This window comes from Schistocerca gregaria, chromosome 2 (genome assembly GCF_023897955.1).
Source record: "Schistocerca gregaria isolate iqSchGreg1 chromosome 2, iqSchGreg1.2, whole genome shotgun sequence".
NCBI lineage: Eukaryota > Metazoa > Arthropoda > Insecta > Orthoptera > Acrididae > Schistocerca > Schistocerca gregaria.
The window spans coordinates 429,239,703-429,259,782 of record NC_064921.1 but is presented as its reverse complement, the minus strand read 5'-3'; the positions used below and the strand labels follow the sequence as shown (position 1 = coordinate 429,259,782).

Sequence of the window (20,080 nt, the reverse complement as noted above, 5' to 3'; positions counted from 1 at the left end):
ATCTTTGTTTTTAATATAAATTATTTAACAGTTACATTGCAGACCCATACACATTCCCTGATACACTTACACATGAAATAACTTATATGAAACCTAAAGATCAAGTAGACACAGCAAACCCAGCTAAATGCCGCCCAATAACATGCCTACCAACAATATACAAAATATTAACATCAGTCATTACACAGAAATTAATGACACATACAACACAGAACAAAATTATAAATGAAGAACAAAAAGGCTGTTGCAAAGTAGCACGAGGATGTAAAGAGCAACTGATAATAGATGCACAGGTGACATATCAAGCTAAATCTAAACAAAGGTCGCTACACTACGCATACATTGATTACCGAAAAGCTTTTGATAGTGTACCCCACTCATGGTTACTACAAATATTGGAAATATACAAAGTAGATCCTAAATCGATACAGTTCCTAAACATAGTAATGAAAAATTGGAAAACCACACTTAATATCCAAACAAATTCAAATAATATCATATCACAGCCAATACAGATTAAGTGTGGAATATACCAAGGAGACTCATTAAGTCCTTTCTGGTTCTGCCTTGCTCTGAACCCACTATCCAACATGCTAAATAATACAAATTATGGATACAATATTACTGGAACATACCCACACAAAATCACACATTTGCTATACATGGATGATCTAAAACTACTGGCAGCAACAAATCAACAACTCAACCAATTACTAAAGATAACAGAAGTATTCAGCAATGATATAAATATGGCTTTTGGAACAGACAAATGTAAGAAAAATAGCATAGTCAAGGGAAAACACACTAAACAAGAAGTTTACATATTGGATAACCACAGCGACTGCATAGAAGCGATGGAAAAAACAGATGCCTATAAATATCTAGGATACAGACAAAAAATAGGAATAGATAATACAAATATTAAAGAAGAACTAAAAGAAAAATATAGACAAAGAGTAACAAAAATACTGAAAACAGAATTGACAGCAAGAAACAAAACAAAAGCTATAAATACTTACGCTATACCAATATTGACTTACTCATTTGGAGTAGTGAAATGGAGAAACAAAGACCTAGAAGCACTCAGTACACTTACACGATCACAATGCCACAAATACAGAATACATCACATACATTCAGCAACAGAAAGATTCACATTAAGCAGAAAGGAAGGAGGAAGGGGATTTATCGACATAAAAAACCTACATTTTGGACAGGTAGACAATTTAAAAAAATTCTTTCTAGAACGAGCAGAAACTAGCAAAATACACAAAGCAATCACTCATATAAATACATCAGCTACACCACTGCAATTTCATAACCGCTTCTACAACCCTTTAGATCACATAACATCAACAGATACGAAGAAAGTAAATTGGAAAAAGAAAACACTACATGACATGCACCCGTATCATCTAACACAGCCACACATCGATCAAGACGCATCCAACACATGACTAAGAAAAGGCAATATATACAGTGAGATGGAAGGATTCATGATTGCAATACAGGATCAAACAATAAACACCAGATATTATAGCAAGCATATTATTAAAGATCCCAATACCACAACTGATAAATGCAGACTTTCCAAACAACAAATAGAAACAGTAGATCACATCACAGGCGGATGTACAATACTAGCAAATACAGAATACCCCAGAAGACATGACAATGTAGCAAAAATAATACAGCAACAGCTTGCCTTACAACATAAACTTATAAAACAACACGTTCCCACATACAAGTATGCATCACAAAATGTACTGGAGAATGATGAATACAAATTGTACTGGAACAGAACCACTATAACAGATAAAACAACACCACATAACAAACCTGACATCATACTCACCAATAAAAAGAAGAAATTAACACAACTAATCGAAATATCCATACCCAATACAACAAATATACAAAAGGAAACAGGAGAAAAAATTGAAAAATACATCCAACTGGCTGAGGAAGTCAAGGATATGTGGCATCAGGATAAAGTTGACATTATACCAATTATACTATCAATTACAGGAGTCATACCACACAATATCCACCAGTACATCAATGCAATACAGCTACATCCAAACTTATATATACAACTACAGAAACCCACAATTATTGATACATGTTCAATTACCCAAAAGTTCCTAAATGCAATATAACATATACCGTACAGTTAAAAGGAGTCACGCTTGATCAAGGTCTGCGTCACTTTCTACTTCTGACCAGACATAACGTCTGAGATAAGAAAGAAATAATAATAATAGTAGTAATAATAATAATAATAATAATAATAATAATAATAATGTGGCTACAACTGCCTGAGAAACTGCCTGAGACTGAAGTTGTGTGTGTGTGTGTGTGTGTGTGTGTGTGTGTGTGTGTGTGTGTGTGTCATCTATTTTTGACAAAGGCCTTACAGGCCGAAAGCTTTAATTGTGACAGTCGTATTGTAGTGCCCATCTGCAACTCAGCATCTCTGCTATATGCTGAGTGGCAACTTTCCTTTTCATAATGTTGTTACTTTCCTTCCTGGATTTTCCATTCTTTTATTAATAATAATATGCTGTCTACAGTCATGGCACTCAGCAATAAATCTGTTATAGAAAATGATTGTGTCAATAAATATCAGCAGTGTCTGTTGCTTCAAGCATCTTTGACAACAACGAGATTAATGTCAGTAGAGTTTTACCATTGTCATCACAAAAAAAAGATGCACAGGATTATTTAGATGCATGCCTGGCACGTGCAATTTTTTAAGTATCTGCATAGTAAAATATATTTTCAGAAGTTTGGAAACAAATCTCCAACCCTCATTTAATAGGTATAATTGCTTTTGTGATGTTACAAATAAATATAAAATTTGATCTGTAAATGTGATAACAGATTAATTATAAAACTAGTACTCTGTTTCTCACAATGATACCAAGCGGGAAACTGTGAGGGCAGCATCACGTATCACATTTAACTCAAATTATCTCTTGGCAAAGGTCTCCAACAGAGCTCTGGTTTGGAGCAAAAAAAGATGTAGTCTTAATATTTTGTTTGTGTAATATGTTCAACCAAAGTCAATAACAAAAATTTCCTGCATGTCAAAAATTCTGTGATGTTGTCGGGAAATGCATTTTTGTAAACTTACCGTATATCACCAAAACAAAAATGAAAAAAATAGTTCAATTCTTCCAGAAGTCACTGATAATATCTTTCTGCATAGAACAGTTTGTGAGTCCAATAGAGTTATATGAAACATAGTATTACCTGAGGGTACAGTGTGGGACGTGGCAACTCTGCTCTGCACATTGACTTGTTGCTGCCAAAGTGTCAATCCTAAAGTAATTTTGAACAGACTATAATTACCTACATCAATGACACAAACCATTCTACCATCAATGATCCTCAATTGCTATGCAATCACAATGAGGCTCCTTGCTTGTAACAGTTACAACTATCTGTTTCCACATCAATATCATCCCCCGCCCCCCTCCTCCCAGACAGATACACAATATTTTTACTATCAAATAGTACCGTTTCCAAAAATCCTGCTGATCATATGCTGACTGCTGCAGCCCTTATACAAATGACAAATTATGTTCTCATGATAACTACTATTACAAGAGAAAAGCATAAAAACATAGTAAGACAATCTACTATATTTATGGGCCTAGCCATTTAAAGATATCATTCAGATTCAGACTTAATGATCCGAACCCAGTGCCAAAGTATATGATTCTTACATTTCCAAATTCTGAATGCCTTTCTTCTTACCAGTTTCACAGAGTCCTCTCAATGAGCCACCTTCCCAAAACTCAATTTCTTTGATGACACAATAAAAAGTCTCCAATTTTATAAAATGCATTAGCTACCAACAATATTTCCACTTCAGTAACTGTTATCGCTTTTCAGAGAAGAGGCTCCAATAGAGCCTTGTTCCACATAGATGACTCATCTGCTCTAGAAGCAAGCCGCCCCCCCCCCCCCCCCCCCCTTGCCACTCTGGCTTCTCAAAATCGATCTTAAAAGTGATTTCCATGCGATACCTTCCTATACTTGTGCTTTAACTATTTCCACAAACCTAACATTATCACTGGAGCAGTTCTACCATACTGTTTACCAAGATTATGACCAGACTCTTCAGGCCATGAAATGAGGAATATTCTCATAAAAATACTTCCTGCCTCTTCAGTAGTGGTATTTTTTCATCCAAATGCAAAAGCATTATGGTCCATCATTATGGCACTCCTATTTGCAACTAGTAGCCAAATGACCTATTTTCACATTAAAGATCCAGATAGAAGACTTCTCTGAAGCATCCACCAAGCACATACTAGTCCAGTCCTGTCACTGAGACATCCATCCCGTGAGAGGCAATTTCACCTACAAAAGCATCCTCATTATTCATACATTTACTGCAGTTATTGCACAGTTTTTTTATATGAACAAGACCCGTCATCAGTTGATATGAATGGTTACTGTCTGACCACTCACTGGCAGACCACAACATAGTACACTTCAAGGGCTGTTTCATAAACCATATTACATGGATGCTACATCCTTCTCCTACAGCAGCTTCTTTGAATGTGATGCCAGGAACAACACTTCCAAGGCACCAAATAATCTTGCCCTAAACCACATGCCTTCATCCACACTGAGTCCTCACTGAACTCCCTCTCCCCCCCCCCCCCCTCCCCCAGTCAGCTCAATTACTCCTTTGGCTTCCAAGCTAGTGCCCCCCACAATCCCATTCTCCTGTAGTTATATGTGTAACATGTAAGTCCCCCTGCCTGCAAGAAGATGACTCTTCTCTGATAGCATGTTTCTATTATCTTCCTCTAACATCTATCCATCTCCTAGCCATTGGCTCTCCATTATCTTCCTCACTCCCATGTCGCTCTCAATGCACCATGGAAGATAGGAAAATGTTCAGGTCAAGCCACAGCGCCAGGACAATGGAACTGTGTGCATCTGTGTGTCTGTATACCATGACATAAAACCAAAATTCAAAATCTGAGCTGCAATGTACCTTGCTTATATGCCTATCTACTACACAATGGCTCCACTACATAATGAGTGCTTGTCTTTACTCATTGTACTGTTCATAATTAGTGTAACATACTTCCACATCAAAGAACTCTAATCATAATAGGAAAATTGTTATGCAGATAATAATGATATTGGCAGAGTATGTATAGATCCCCCCCAAGAACCATGGACCTTGCCGTTGGTGGGGAGGCTTGCGTATCTCAACGATACATATAGCCGTACCATAGGTGCAACCACAACGGAGGGGTATCTGTTGAGAGGCCAGACAAATGTGTGGTTCCTGAAGAGGGGCAGCAGCCTTTTCAGTAGTTGCAGGGGCAACAATCTGGATGATTGACTGATCTGGCCTTGTAACAATAACCAAAACGGCCTTGCTGTGCTGGTACTGCGAATGGCTGAAAGCAAGGGGAAACTACAGCCGTAATTTTTCCCGAGGGCATGCAGCTTTACTGTATGGTTAAATGATGATGGCGTCCTCTTGGGTAAAATATTCTGGAGGTAAAATAGTCCCCCATTTGGATCTCCAGGTGGGGACTACTCAAGAGGACGTCGTTATCAGGAGGAAGAAAACTGGCATTCTACGGATCGGAGCGTGGAATGTCAGATCCCTTAATCAGGCAGGTAGATTAGAAAATTTAAAAAGGGAAATGGATAGGTTAAAGTTAGATATAGTGGGAATTAGTGAAGTTCGGTGGCAGAAGGAACAAGACTACTGGTCAGGTGACTACAGGGTTAAAAATACAAAATCAAATAGGGGTAATGCAGGAGTAGGTTTAATAATGAATAAAAAAATAGGAGTGCAGATAAGCTACTACAAACAGCATAGTGAACATATTATAGTGGCCAAGATAAGACACGAAGCCCATGCCTACTACAGTAGTACAAGTTTATATACCAACTAGCTCTGCAGATGACGAAGAAATTGAAGAAATGTATGATGAGATAAAAGAAATTATTCAGGTAGTGAAAGGAGACGAAAATTTAGTGGTCATGGGTGATTGAAATGCGACAGTAGGAAAAGAGAGAGAAGGAAACATAGTAGGTGAATATGGATTGGGGCTAAGAAATGAAAGAGGAAGCCATCTGTTAGAATTTTGCACAGAGCATAACTTAATCATAGCCAACACTTGGTTCAAGAATCATAAAAGAAGGTTGTATACATGGAGGAATCCCGGTGATACTAAAAGGTATCAGATAGTTCTATAATGGTAAGACAGAGATTTAGGAACCAGGTTTTAAATTGTAGGACATTTCCAGGGGCAGATGTGGACTCTGACCAGAATTTATTGGTTATGAGATGTAGATTAAAACTGAAGAAATTGCAAAAAGGTGGGAATTTAAGGAGATGGGACTTGGATAAACTGACTAAACCAGAGGTTGTATGGAGTTTCAGGGAGAGCATAAGGGAACAATTGACAGGAATGGGGGAAAGAAATACAGTAGAAGACGAATGGGTAGCTCTGAGGGATGAAGTAGTGAAGGCAGCAGAGGATCAAGTAGGTAAAACGACAAGGGCTAGTAGAACTCCTTGGGTAACAGATCAAATATTGAATTTAATTGATGAAAGGAAAAAATATAAAAATGCAGTAAATGAAGCAGGCAAAAAGGAATACAAACGTCTCAAAAATGATATCGACAGGAAGTGCAAAATGGCAAAGCAGGCATGGCTACAGGACAAATGTAATGATGTGGCGGCTTATCTCACCAGGAGTAAGATAGATACGACCTACAGGAAAATTAAAGAGACCTTGTATGAATGTCAAGAGCTCAGATGGAAACCCGGTTATAAGCAAAGAAGGAAAAGCAGAAAGGGCGATGTACTTGAAGACAATATTATGGAAATGGAAGAGGATGTAGATGAATATTAAATGGAAGATACAATACTGTGTGAAGAGTTTGACAGAGCACTGAAAGACCTGAGTCGAAACAAGGCCCCAGGAGTAGACAACATTCCATTAGAACTACTGACGGCCTTGGGAAAGCCAGTCCTGACAAAACTCTTCCATCTGGTGAGCAAGATGTACGAAACAGGCAAAATACCCTCAGACTTCAAGAAGAATATAATAATTCCAATCCCAAAGGAAGCAGGTGTTGACAGATGTGAAAATTACCGAACTATCAGTTTAATAAGTGACAGCTGCAAAATACTAACACGAATTATTTACAGACAAATGGAAAAACTGATAGAAGCCGACCTCGGGGAAGATCAGTTTGGATTCCGTAGAAATGTTGGAACACGTAAGGCAATACTGACCCTACGACTTATCTTAGAAGAAAGATTAAGGAAAGGCAAACCTACGTTTTTAGCATTTATAGACTTAGAGAAAGCTTTCGACAATGTTGACTGGAATATTCTGTTTCAAATTCTAAAGGTGGCAGGGGTAAAATACAGGGAGTGAAAGGCTATTTACAATTTGTACAGAAACCAGATGGCAGTTATAAGAGTCGAGGGACATGAAAGGGAAGCAGTGGTTGGGAAGGGAGTGAGACAGGTTTGTAGTCTCTCCGCGATGTTATTCAATCTGTATATTGAGCAAGCAGTGAAGCAAACATATGAAAATTTCGGAGTAGGTATTAAAATCCAGGGACAAGAAATAAAAACTTTGAGGTTCGCCGATGGCATTGTAATTCTGTCAGAGACAGCAAAGGACTTGAAAGAGCAGTTGAATAGAATGGGCAGTGTCTTGAGAGGAGGATATAAGATGAACATCAACAAAAGCAAAACAAGGATAATGGAATGTAGTCTAATTAAGTCGGGTGATGCTGAGGGAATTAGATTAGGAAATGAGACACTTAAAGTAGTAAAGGAGTTTTGCAATTTGGGAAGCAAAATAACTGGTAGAGAGGATTTAAAATGTATACTGGCAATGACAAGGAAAGCATTTCTGAAGAAGAGAAATTTGTTAAGATCAAGTATAGATTTAAGCGTCAGGAAGTCGTTTCTGAAAGTATTTGTATGGAGTGTAGCCATGTATGGAAGTGAAACATGGACAATAAATAGTTTAGACAAGTAGAGAATAGAATCTTTCGAAATGTGGTGCTACAGAAGAATGTTGAAGATTAGGTGGGTAGATCACGTAACTAATGAGGAGGTATTGAATAGGATTGGGGAGAAGAGAAGTTTGTGGCACAACTTGACTAGAAGAAGGGATCGGCTGGTATGACATGTTCTAATACATCGAGGGATCACCAATATAGTATTGGAGGGCAGCATGGATGGTAAAAATCATAGAGGGAGACCAACAGATGAATACACTAAGCAGATTCAGAAGGATGTAGATTGCAGTAGGTACTGGGCGATGAAGGAGGTTGCACAGGATAGATTAGCATGGAGAGCTGCATCAAACCAGTCTCAGGACTGAAGTCCACAACAACAACAACATGTATAGATCATGCACAATATTGAAGATAGTTTTCCTTCTTGCACAGGAACTTGTCTGATACATACCTTGAAGAAGCCTTGTGGTCCCAACTTAGCTGTGTGCAGAATAATATGCCACATACTCTGAAAAAGTAAGCAAATTCATACGTAAATATCAAATATATTTTTAAATATTATCTGGTACTGATTAGAACATCACATTTGATAAGGCAAATTACATTAGGAACTTGCATGAACCTAACAAAAAACTGTAGCAATAGCACTAGTAGTACTTCTATTCTGCACTAAGAAACAGATGGATTATTCTTTCGTTCCCTGATTAAGTATTTTTTTCATCTCTGTCTGCTTGCTAGTACTTTCCTTTCCTGTTTGTATAGGCTGAGATATAAAATACATTATCGTTATTCCTCTGTGTTTTTTTCTCCACTCCTTAATTCTCTAACATAAGTCAATGTAAAATATATATTCAATACGCTATAAATTACCAATGAGTGAAAAATGTTTTTTCACCTCCTCACAGTCTTACTTTCCTCAGTTCTATACCACCCTCAATCTCCTATATTAGATTTCATTGTGCAGTATGCACAATTCCCTCTGCTTGTAACCCGAATGATCTGACCAGTGCCATATTCCTAACCCATGCATCTCGTGCCTTTCCCTCCCAGCCATCAGTCACCCTTTCCCTGCCCTCCCTTCCATTCCCCACCACCTTTCTCCCCTCCCCACACCACTTCACACAACCCACCAAGTGCCAGCACAATGTATTCAGCTGGGGTGTATGTACGTGCATGCATATGTGCATGTACATGAAACAGAAGGTAATAGGGAATCATTCAAGCAATGATATGGACCACAAATGGGGAAAGCCACTACCATAAGCTACTCTGTCAAAGTGTAGATTGTTATGGTCCAGTGCCTAGAAATGAATATCTTGAAAATTGTGAGAGTGGTCAGCTGTTTACTTTTGTAAATGTCTATGGAAGGTGGTTGAAGGGTGGTGAAATCACAAGTAGGCAACAAGGTGTTGACTGTACACATCTCTTCAGAGAATGTGATCGGAGGTTTGCAGCCCGTCCACTGCATAAAGCAGGATAGGCAGCAATCTGTGTTGGATAAGATTATTATTTATTAATTCTTTTAACTCTTTATGTGGAGCATAGGGATGCAACAAAGGATCATGTCTTCCCATCCTATTCCTTTTTGTTGACCTTCTGCTTCAACTGATCATCTCCATGTCATTTTGGGCCTGCCTCGTCTCCGTTATCCCTATGGGACGCAATAAAGTGCTTCCTTCACAATATGGCTGTTTCTTTCCCAGAGTATTTAGTTAGAGATGATATTTGGCCACCATATCCTAAGGATGTTTCTCAGACATCAGATGTTGAATGTCTGCAGCTTACGGATTAGCTGATTTGTCATTTTCCATGTTACACATCCATACTGAAGCACAGATTTTATATTACTTTCAAATATCCACAATTTTGTCCTCAATGTTGTTTTCTTCAACCTCCAGATATAGCAGAGAATTGTAAAAACACCTTTGGATTTGTTGATGCAGCTGTTAATGTCTGTTGCACCACCATAAGGTGTAATCATGGTCCCAAGATAGCAAAACTTATCCACCCTTTCAATTACCTGGTTCCCAAGCTTAAGCTCTGCAGTGCTTTTATTGTTTGCCCACATGTCTACTGTTTTTTGAGCATTAGTTTTCAAACTGACTCTCTTCACTGCGGACTTCAGATCTTCTTGCTTCTCTTTCATGTCATCAACACTGGGCAAAGGTCATCTGCAAAATGTAGATCTTCTAGATGTGTTCAATTTTATTCCTCTCGTTTTATCCATTACTTGCATCATTACAGTATTCAGTGATATGTTAAACTCTATCAGTGAGAGCATGCAGCCTTGCTTACCTCCTGTTTTCACTGCTATTGGGTCTGAAAGCAGCCCTTGAGGTTGAACCTGGCACATGTAATTTCTTGACAAGAGCAATTATTTTCTTGGGAATTCCAAAAGTTTGCAGTGATGACACAGTACAATTCTGGTGCAGGCACAAGCGTTTCTTAGCATACTGTCAAGCACAAATTATTGAATACAGAGCTCTACAGCAGACAACTGCTAGGTGTTCCTATACTGACCCATCAACACTGTCAATTATGGGCTCAGAGTAATCAAGAATGGATCATGAATCGATGAAAACATGTTAGTTGGTTGGATGAATCACATATCTTGTTGTGCTTCATCCAGGTGAATGGCTGCTCGAAGCATGCCTTGAGCCATTGAGCCATGAACACAGGCTTGTGGGTGCAGTGTTACGCTATGAAGATATAAAAAAGGAAGGAAGATTAGGGTTTAACATCCTGTTGTACACTACAGGGAGGGGGGGCTGTTACCTGAGCTTCCATGGGTTCTGTGTTAGTAACTGAAGGCACCATGACAGCTGTGGACTATGTGAACATTATTGCAGATCACCTACATCCCTTCATGCTTGATATCTTCCCTAAAAGCAATGAATCTTCCACCAGGATAACCACCTGTGTCACAAGGCTATAATCATGCTACACTGCCTTGAGGAGCATGATAGTGAACTCATGTTGATGTTTTGGCCATTAAATTCACCTGATCTGAACATAATGGAATACATCTGGACACTATCAGGTACCAGCTCCATTTATTATTTGTGAACTTAAAGCACATGACTGACTTTTCTGATTGTACTTTGACTGACATTCGACAAAATAATTCCATGAATTTTGGACGCTACTTCACAAAATCTATCAATACACAATGCATCACTGACCTGTTTGTGGACTCCTTTATAATAGCTGACAAATAGTTAGATATCCAATCTTCTACTTGCACAAATCTGGGCCCATAACCTCATGATAAATTCTTGTTTTAAAGATAAGTACCTTTGTCGTCATGTTTAAAGGACTAGATTTTAATGTAACTTATACACTCACAATATGCTTGAACAAGAAACAAAAGACAACTGACAGAGCAAAGAGTAATTACTACATACAGTATTTTTTTTTAAGTGGAACATATATAAAAGCACCTTCCACAGTGTATAACAACAACTCTCAACATAACTCCTGCCACTGCATTATTTCAGAGAAATGTCTACAATTATATATACCATAAAAAATAAACTGGCAGCAAGAAAGATTAGGGTTCAATGTCCAATCAATAATGAGGTCATTAGAAATAGATTTCAAGCTCGGGATGGACGAATACAGGGTGAATCACATAAAACTTGCACTGCAAATGCTGTGGAAATTGAAGGTGCTAGTGAAGTGCGGTTTTCACAAAATGGGTTGGGAGTCAGGGGCTCATACTGTTATCCAATAAATTGACTGTAGCAATACTTAGAAAGTCTATTTTTGTGCAAACATACTTTTTTTCAATGGAATAATGCCTTTTGACATGAACAAACTAAAAGTAGGGTAAATTAGAATGCCAGCGGTGTTCAATGCAGGATTCTAGTGCAAGTTATTTACAAAAGTTCCTACATCGACATTTGTGCTACACCTCTGGTAACAATCACGGTTTTCATAATCATATCCATGCAGTTCTTGAAGAAGAGAGATCTGATAGGGATGGAACCTATGTCAATGGGAAATGTGTACGACACTTTTCTAACTCATGCCACTTCCTCATGCAACTGTGAGGGAGCTAATGTGCAGATAAACTATAATGGTAGCAAGAACATTAATTTCCAGCTCTTCTGTTGCCACTTGTTTCATTCTGTTACATTGTCTAGGTTTCACAATACCAATTTCACATAACTGGTTGAAGGGGTTGATAAATAATTGCCAAGATGGTTGATGTCTATTGGGATATCTTGCCACATTCACTATATAAGAATGAACTGCATTCTTCCTATATTCTCCATACACCATGAGCTTGTCGGCTATTTCTGCATTGGTGAATCTCATGATCCACTCCCAACCTACTGCTTGCATTGTCACACACTGACTGACTGTCGCACCAGTGTTTAAGAAGGGTAGTAGGAGTAATCCATCAAACTACTGACCCATATCATTGACGTCGGTTTGCAGTAGGGTTTTGGAGCATATACTGTATTCAAACATTATGAATCACCTCGAAGGGAACGATCTATTGATACGTAATCAGCATGGTTTCAGAAAACATCGTTCTTGTGCAATGCAGCTAGCTCTTTATTCGCACAAAGTAATGGCCACAATCGACAGGGGATCTCAAGTTGATTCCGTATTTCTAGATTTCCGGAAAGCTTTTGACACCGTTCCTCACAAGCGACTTCTAATCAAGTTGCGTGCCTATGGGGTATCGTCTCAGTTGTGTGACTGGATTCGTGATTTCCTGTCAGAAAGGTTGCAGTTCGTAGTAATAGATGGCAAATCATCGAGTAAAACTGAAGTGATATCAGGTGTTCTCCAGGGAAACGTCCTGGGACCTCTGCTGTTCCTGATCTATATAAATGACCTGGGTGACAATCTGAGCAGTTCTCTTAGGTTGTTCGCAGATGATGCTGTAATTTACCGTGTAGTAAGGTCATCCGAAGACCAGTATCAGTTGCAAAGTGATTTAGAAAAGATTGCTGTATGGTGTGGCATGTGGCAGTTGACGCCAAAGGTTGCGTTTCATTGGAAGGACACTTAGAATATGAAACAAGTCCACCAAAGAGACAGCTTACACTACACTCGTCCGTCCTCTGTTAGAATATTGCTGCACGGTGTGGGATCCTTACCAGGTGGGATTGATAGACATCGAAAGGGTGCAAAAAAGGGCAGCTTATTTTGTATTATCATTTAATAATGGACAGAGTGTGGCAGATATGATACGCGAGTTGGGATGGAAGTCTTTAAAGCAATGACGTTTTTCGTCGCGGCGAGATCTATTTACGAAATTTCGGTCACCAACTTTCTCTTCCGAATGCGAAAATATTTTGTTGAGCCCAACCTACATAGGTAGGAATCATCATCAAAATAAAATAAGAAAACTCAGAGCTCGAACAGAAAGGTTTAGGTGTTCATTTTTCCCCCCACGCTGTTCGGGAGTGGAATGGTAGAGAGATAGTATGATTGTGGCTTGATGAACCCTCTTCCGAGCACTTAAATGTGAATTGCAGAGTAATCATGTAGATGTAGATGTAGACTAGCACGTCGCAATGCATTCAAGGAGCACACAAGCACACTGTAAGCAGATATAAAAACATCATACCTAGAAACTACAACTACGCAGTTCAAATGGCACAAACCAGTGTCAGTGCAGAAACTTCTCAAAATACAGTATCTTGTAAATGACTCACACTAGACTCTTGCAACAAACACCACTGACATTCTAATTTACCCTGCTATTGATCAGTTAATGTCAACAGCCATTGTTCCATTTTACAAAGTGTATGTTTGTATAAAAATACCTCTTTTTAAGCATTATTACAGTCTGTTTATTGGGTAACATTATGACCCCTGACTACCAAACCATTCTATGAAAACTTCATATCGATAGCACTTTCCATTTTCGCAATATCTGTGGTGCGAGTTTTAGGTGATTCACCCTGTATTACAAAGGAAATTGATTGTATCTTTTTCAAAGGCACCATCCCAGCATTTGACTTAAATGATTTAGAGAAACGATAAAAAACCTAAATCTAGATCATCTTTGCTGGTCTATTATGGACTGTGGATATAAGAAGTTCATAAAATAAATGTCTGCAATACATACAGCTGTTGGTAAATTATTGTATCAAGAAATAAATCTAGATAGTCATGAGGGTTGTTAAAAACTATCCAAAAGCCAAGATCACATAAAATATTTCTTAATTCAAGACAACTGGTTTCAATAGTCTTAGTTGTCATCTTCGGGTCTTAAACATGTTTTTGTAGTAAAACATGATCATTTTACACTGACCTCATTCACAAGATGTCAAGTGAATAAAACACAGCACATTATAAACGTTTGACATTGCTAAAATATTTAAAAACACACAGCATATTGTCCATATACATACTACACAAAAAAACCTTGTGCCTTGTACACCTTTGAAAGTGGATTTGAACTGTTTAGTATGCATTCAGCATATATAAACAGGTGTGCTATTATGTACCACATTTGTATCATGTAACAGTGATCTGTGAGCAGTCTGTATATGGACATGGCCTTTTGAACAAGCTGCTGTGTGTTTTTATATATTTTAGCAATGACAAACATTTATAATTTGCTGAGTTTTATCCATGTCTTGTGCACAAAGTCAGCTTAAAATGAACATGTCTTACTAAAAAAAAAAAATTTGGGCTTGAAGATGACAGCTAACACTGTAGAAACCAGTTCTCTTGAATAAAAAAAATATTTTGTGCAATCTTGGCTTTTGAATGGTATTTAACAATTAAAACAGTTTGCCCTTCAATACTCTCATAATGAGAAAATTCAGTCAGTTGGATATTTAAACGCCACCTCTCCAGTGTCTTAATTACAGTAACACCTTCTTCAGTCACTTTAATTAAGTCAAGTAATATGTACTTAGTGTTGCATCGAGGGCAATAAATAACCTTTATGTGAAACTAATCATCACAGGAATAATTTTCATGAATTTTTAGGAAATTAAGTTTCAAAAACACAGTACTGACAAATTTCCCTAGGTACTGACAATGCAAGCTACAAGAGACTGTCACAATTCACATGTTTTTCAATTAACAACAAGACAACAGTGATGCTTTTAGATCAATAGTAATTACACTCTATGTGAAAGATATGTTGTGCTGAAAATGGACAAAGCCCAAATTGTGTTCACATAAAAATAAATAAATATTTAGCTGCAGCTGCTGATGTATGCAATATGGAATTCCAAAAGTTTATTTTCTCATATGTACATATCAATGCTGTTGTGCATAATGTCAGTGGTAGTCAATGAATACAGAACACAACTAGAAATGAAGATAAGATTTTCACTCTGCAGCGGAGTGTGCACTGATATGAAACTTCCTGACAGATTAAAACTGTGCGCTGAACCGAGACTCGAACTTGGGACCTTTGCCTTTCATGGGCAAGTGCTCTATCATCTGCACTACCCATGCACGACTCACAACCCGTTCTGGTAATAAATAGAGAGACAAGCTGGATATTCAAACAAACAGGAACATTCAATGCACCTTATATATTTGGCATTGTACCTTAAATTCTCCTGGTCGGGCATTCATAGTACGTGTTTTGAGCACATCAATAGGTTGAGTTAGTGTAGTAGCCACTGCTCCCTGTAAAAATGTAAACAAGAAATATTGACCAAATGATAACACAAGTACAATGTTGCATGTTTAATACATTTTACAACTTTATGTATATCTAGAAAACATATATCATGCAGCAACAAAATGTTATATCACATTTAAAGGAAACCACAAAAACAAACTGCACAACACACTCAAGCCAAAAGTGTAAAAAATTGTTTGTGGATTACAGGGGGGAAGGAGGAAGATTCAAGTTTAATGCCTCATTGACGTGAAGGTGTGGGAGCACTTGCTCAGATGGAGGAGGAAAGCCAGTGCTGACCTATTTGAGGACCTCAGCAGCATTTGCCGACAACAATTTATGGAAACACTGAAAATCTCGATCCACTGACTGGAAGGAGCTTTGAAACCAACTTTCATAAATACACACAAAGTGTCTTGAATATTGTGATACTATTGTGATACTGTGCTTGGTAAAGAAAACTACAGTCAACCAGTTGCAGCTGAGAATTTGTAGATGATGATAATTATTAACTTATTTCAAAAGTATCTTCCCTGAAACCTCTGTATTTCACACATGAAATAACTCTGCTTCAAGGAAATGAACTGACATTCGGTTGAAACAACTGAAGTCATGACTTCTAGAACAGCACAAATCCAGCAACCTTACTTCTGAAAAAAATCAATTATTTTTGTATGTCTCTGAAAAGCATAGATTTCTAATCACCACATAGAGAAGACACTGAGTCACAGATGGGCACAACAAAAAGACTGCTATACATCTAAGCTTCCAGCCTTCTTCTAAAGAGGAGAACACACACACATTAGCAAAAGCACAACTCTCCCACACACATGACCACTGCCTCAGCAGCCAAAGACAGTGGTCATGTGTATGTGATTTGTGCCTGCATCAATGTGTGTGTGTGTGTGTGTGTGTGTGTGTGTGTGTGTGTGTGTGTGCCTGTTACTTTAGAATATGGCCTTTTGGACGAAAGCTCACATGTGTAGCTCTGTCCTTTTCTTGATATGTCTGATACAATTTAGTTGATTATCCTAACATTAACTGACATTATCTCTCTCTCTATCTCTCTCTCTCTCTCTCTCTCTCTCTCTCTCTCTCTCTCTCTGTGTGTGTGTGTGTGTGTGTGTGTGTGTGTGTGTGTGTGTGTGTGTGTGTGTGTGTGTGTGTGTGTTTTTCATATCAGTGAAATAGAATGAATGGTTTAAGTGTGAAAAAATATTAAAATTCTGGGTTTGTGATGTTTAGGATGTCATTGTGTTCCAGATTTGCACAACTTCAAAATAAGAGAGCCAAAAGAAAGCTAGAGGCTAGAAACATAGTTTATTTTTCTTAATGTTTTGACAACAGTGTGAACAATACATTCGCACTTTTAATCTGGGTGCCAGACTTCACTTTTTGAGTTAGCATGTTTCTCCTTTTACATTCTGTGTTTCTCCACCAGTTCTCTAAAATACCAGTGATATTAAAGATCATAAGCTGTTATGTACTTCCCAGCGCAGCGTCCTTTACCTTGGGAGCTTTTATTAGTATTTCTTCTTCATAAAGACATTTAAGCAACTAATAATTAAGAATCCCTACCTGAAATGAAATGTACAGGTGATCAGACTTCATGCAGTATTGCTCACAGTTACTCTTTTCTTAAAGCACTCAATGATTCTTATGCCATCACTTTACACTTAACTTCATTATTTGTAAGGTGAACAGGAGCTTTCAGAGTGGAGAATAAGATTTTGTAATCTATGGTCATGCATTGCTCAATATCAACAATACTTATATTACTAGCAGTTTCCACATTATCTTAACCCACTGATATGGTATGTAAACAGTATCTTGCTGTCTTTTCTTCAGCTGTACATGAACAAAATCACAATTACATGGCAAGTATGGATGGCTCTAGTTCAAGGACTGACACCAATAACTTGTATAGTGCTACAAGTGGCTTTGTGTCATTTTGGAATTAATGGCTTATTTTGTTTAGATGTGGTATCTGGAGTTGCATCCCACCTATACAAGAATCTGTTTTTGCAGATATTGCAAACTAATTACGGTCCAAATGGTAGGAATACATATCGTGGAACAAAAACCTTCTCAGGAAAAATGATCTTAAGTGTACTCAGCAAAAAGTAGCAGTTCAAACAGCAGCAGCAGACGACAACACGACACTGTCTTTTAAAAATTCTCTAAAAATGAAAAAAGATGTGAAAGCTCTTAAAAAAGCAATAACCACTTTATACACAAAATGCTTGCAGGGTGTCACAAATCAGTATGATTGCTGATAAATATGGCACACACGTAGAAACACCTATCTATTGTCAAAATACAAAAGCTAAAACATGATCTTCACAAACTTAATTTCATAAAGGGAAGTTATTCCTACAGGAAATTTTACAATATAGATAGTCCAGACCAAAAGACAAATAGAAAGAAGGAAGTGCCGTGAGGAGAGTGAATGATGAGCTGGAAAAACCACTGCATTCATACTGAAATTTAATTCATTGGCACTGTCAAAAGATAAAGGGCTACATTCATTTGTGTTGAAGTGAGAGGCAGCATCTTCAACTTAATAAATATTTTAAACATCAGAATGTCCTGATAGAACAAACATATTGTACTCTATCAACTGTCATAAAAAACCTTCAACAAAGACATTCCAAAAATCTAATCCCACAGCTCCCAGACATTTCCTCTTTCACAAATTTTTGTGCACACAATGTAGTATTTCATTTTCTTCCCAACATTACAAGAAGTTCAGCTGTTGAGGTCCTCCTCCTATTGAAAAAACTGTGTCTTCTGAACATCTGGCAAAACACGTACATCTAACGTTGCTTTGGGACAATTCTCCATCAATGATCTTTTATTATGTATTGGTTCTCTGTCAGAAAGTGTGGAGAGATAGGAAGACAAGCAGTTATGTAAGGGGGAAAAAGGGTATAAGAAGATTCTAAACTGACCTCTTGACTAGTTAAATTGGATGCTGTGCAGGCAGCTGGGCTCTGTTCAATATACAAACAGTATCTGGAAACAGATGGATCACTTTAGAAACATGATCCACCAGTCTGTCAAGTCCACAGTAGTCTTGTGACCAATCAGAAAGCAACATGTTCTCTGGTGAAGTGGGCTGCTATGTATGTGACACTGCAGATACTTGATGCAGAGAACCTGACTGCCATTTGGATGCTGAGAAGAAATACCAAAATATTATTAATGAGAGGTAGATAATTTTCCAGACTTTACCATCCATTCACTGACTGTGGAAAACAAATCAAGTTATACAGTAACAGGCAGAAGCAGCTACTGGAAGATACTTCTGTAAAGTATACTAACAACCAGTTTCCACTAGCACTAGTCCATTCACACTGCAAACTAAAGGCAATTACTTGAAGATTGTATAACATTAAGTTGCATTTGCCCCAAAAATATGGCACAAACAGAAACATCAAAGTAATGTAAAGCACTGTAATTAATATTTTGTGTTGTTGAAACTGATGAAAATAATTTATAATTCCTCTTTATAAAATATTATGTAGTATTAATCCTGTTATATAATGGATTAACAAACAAAACCACCACATATTTCTTCTTGCAGCTTTATTATTACTTCTACTCTCAAAGACATAAAATGAACAGTGTGTTTAGCTACGATTCTGAACATCATCCCAACCTTGTCAATCTCAAGTGAACATCCTATTACACAGTACAACTAATATTCCTGTCACAGATGTCTTCAGAATTAAGGTTCACAATATTCCAGCTCTCTCCAATCATCTTTCACTAATGTGTACACTCTTCACATGTGCCTCAGCTGTGTATCTCCCTGTAAGAAAACAATATTTCCCACTCAGAATATGAAAGGTTTCTTGTGAGGATTCTGGGCTTCACGATGGTGTCTTGAGTTCCTGAAGACATTCTTTCTTCCATCTCATTGTGACATAATTTTGCAGCTTTTTTCTTTCTCTTGCCTCTTAACAAAGATCCTCCAATATAGTGGGTTCAGGACGAGTGGGGAACGTGGACAGGCATTTGTCAGTTAAGAAATGGCTTGGTGTTAGTAATACTGAATCAACCTGTGTGATTGGTAGCAAGTTGATGGTGGCTTCTATCTCCCCAAACAAAGTTCTAATTATGAGAAAAATGTTCGCATTTGCAAATATTGCTGAGTTTTGGCTGCATTATGCATTGGTGACAACGAAAATTTGTTCACAGGCTGGGAGTTAAACCTTGATCTTCCGCCTGACACAAGTTGTCGCCTTGACCGCCACAGCCACTCGAGCACACTCCCCGGACCAACCCAAACTTCCACGTCACAGTTTTCATCTACATCCTATACTTGCATATACTATATCGCCTGAATTACACGGTTTTGTCTCCATAACAAGAAACCATGTTTCATTACTTTCCTCATATCAATCAGCACTAAATAGAATGCCTTCAACA

General features: G+C 37.8%; 1 protein-coding gene across 9 annotated transcripts in view; it reads right to left on the bottom strand.

Moving 5' to 3' along the window:
• The window catches only part of LOC126324352 (mitochondrial dicarboxylate carrier-like), a 171,251-nt gene that overhangs the window by 22,364 nt on the left and 128,807 nt on the right, over positions 1 to 20,080 (bottom strand). For 8 of the 9 annotated variants that reach the window (XM_049994957.1, XM_049994955.1, XM_049994954.1 and 5 more), the window contains 2 exons: positions 15,571 to 15,651; positions 8,486 to 8,542 (listed from right to left, as the gene is read on the bottom strand). In XM_049994957.1, coding sequence (XP_049850914.1) covers positions 8,486 to 8,542; positions 15,571 to 15,651 — 138 coding nt within the window. Of the gene's footprint in view, positions 1 to 8,485; positions 8,543 to 15,570; positions 15,652 to 18,597; positions 18,824 to 20,080 lie in introns of those variants that run through there. The other variant, XR_007559856.1, reaches the window with a different exon arrangement.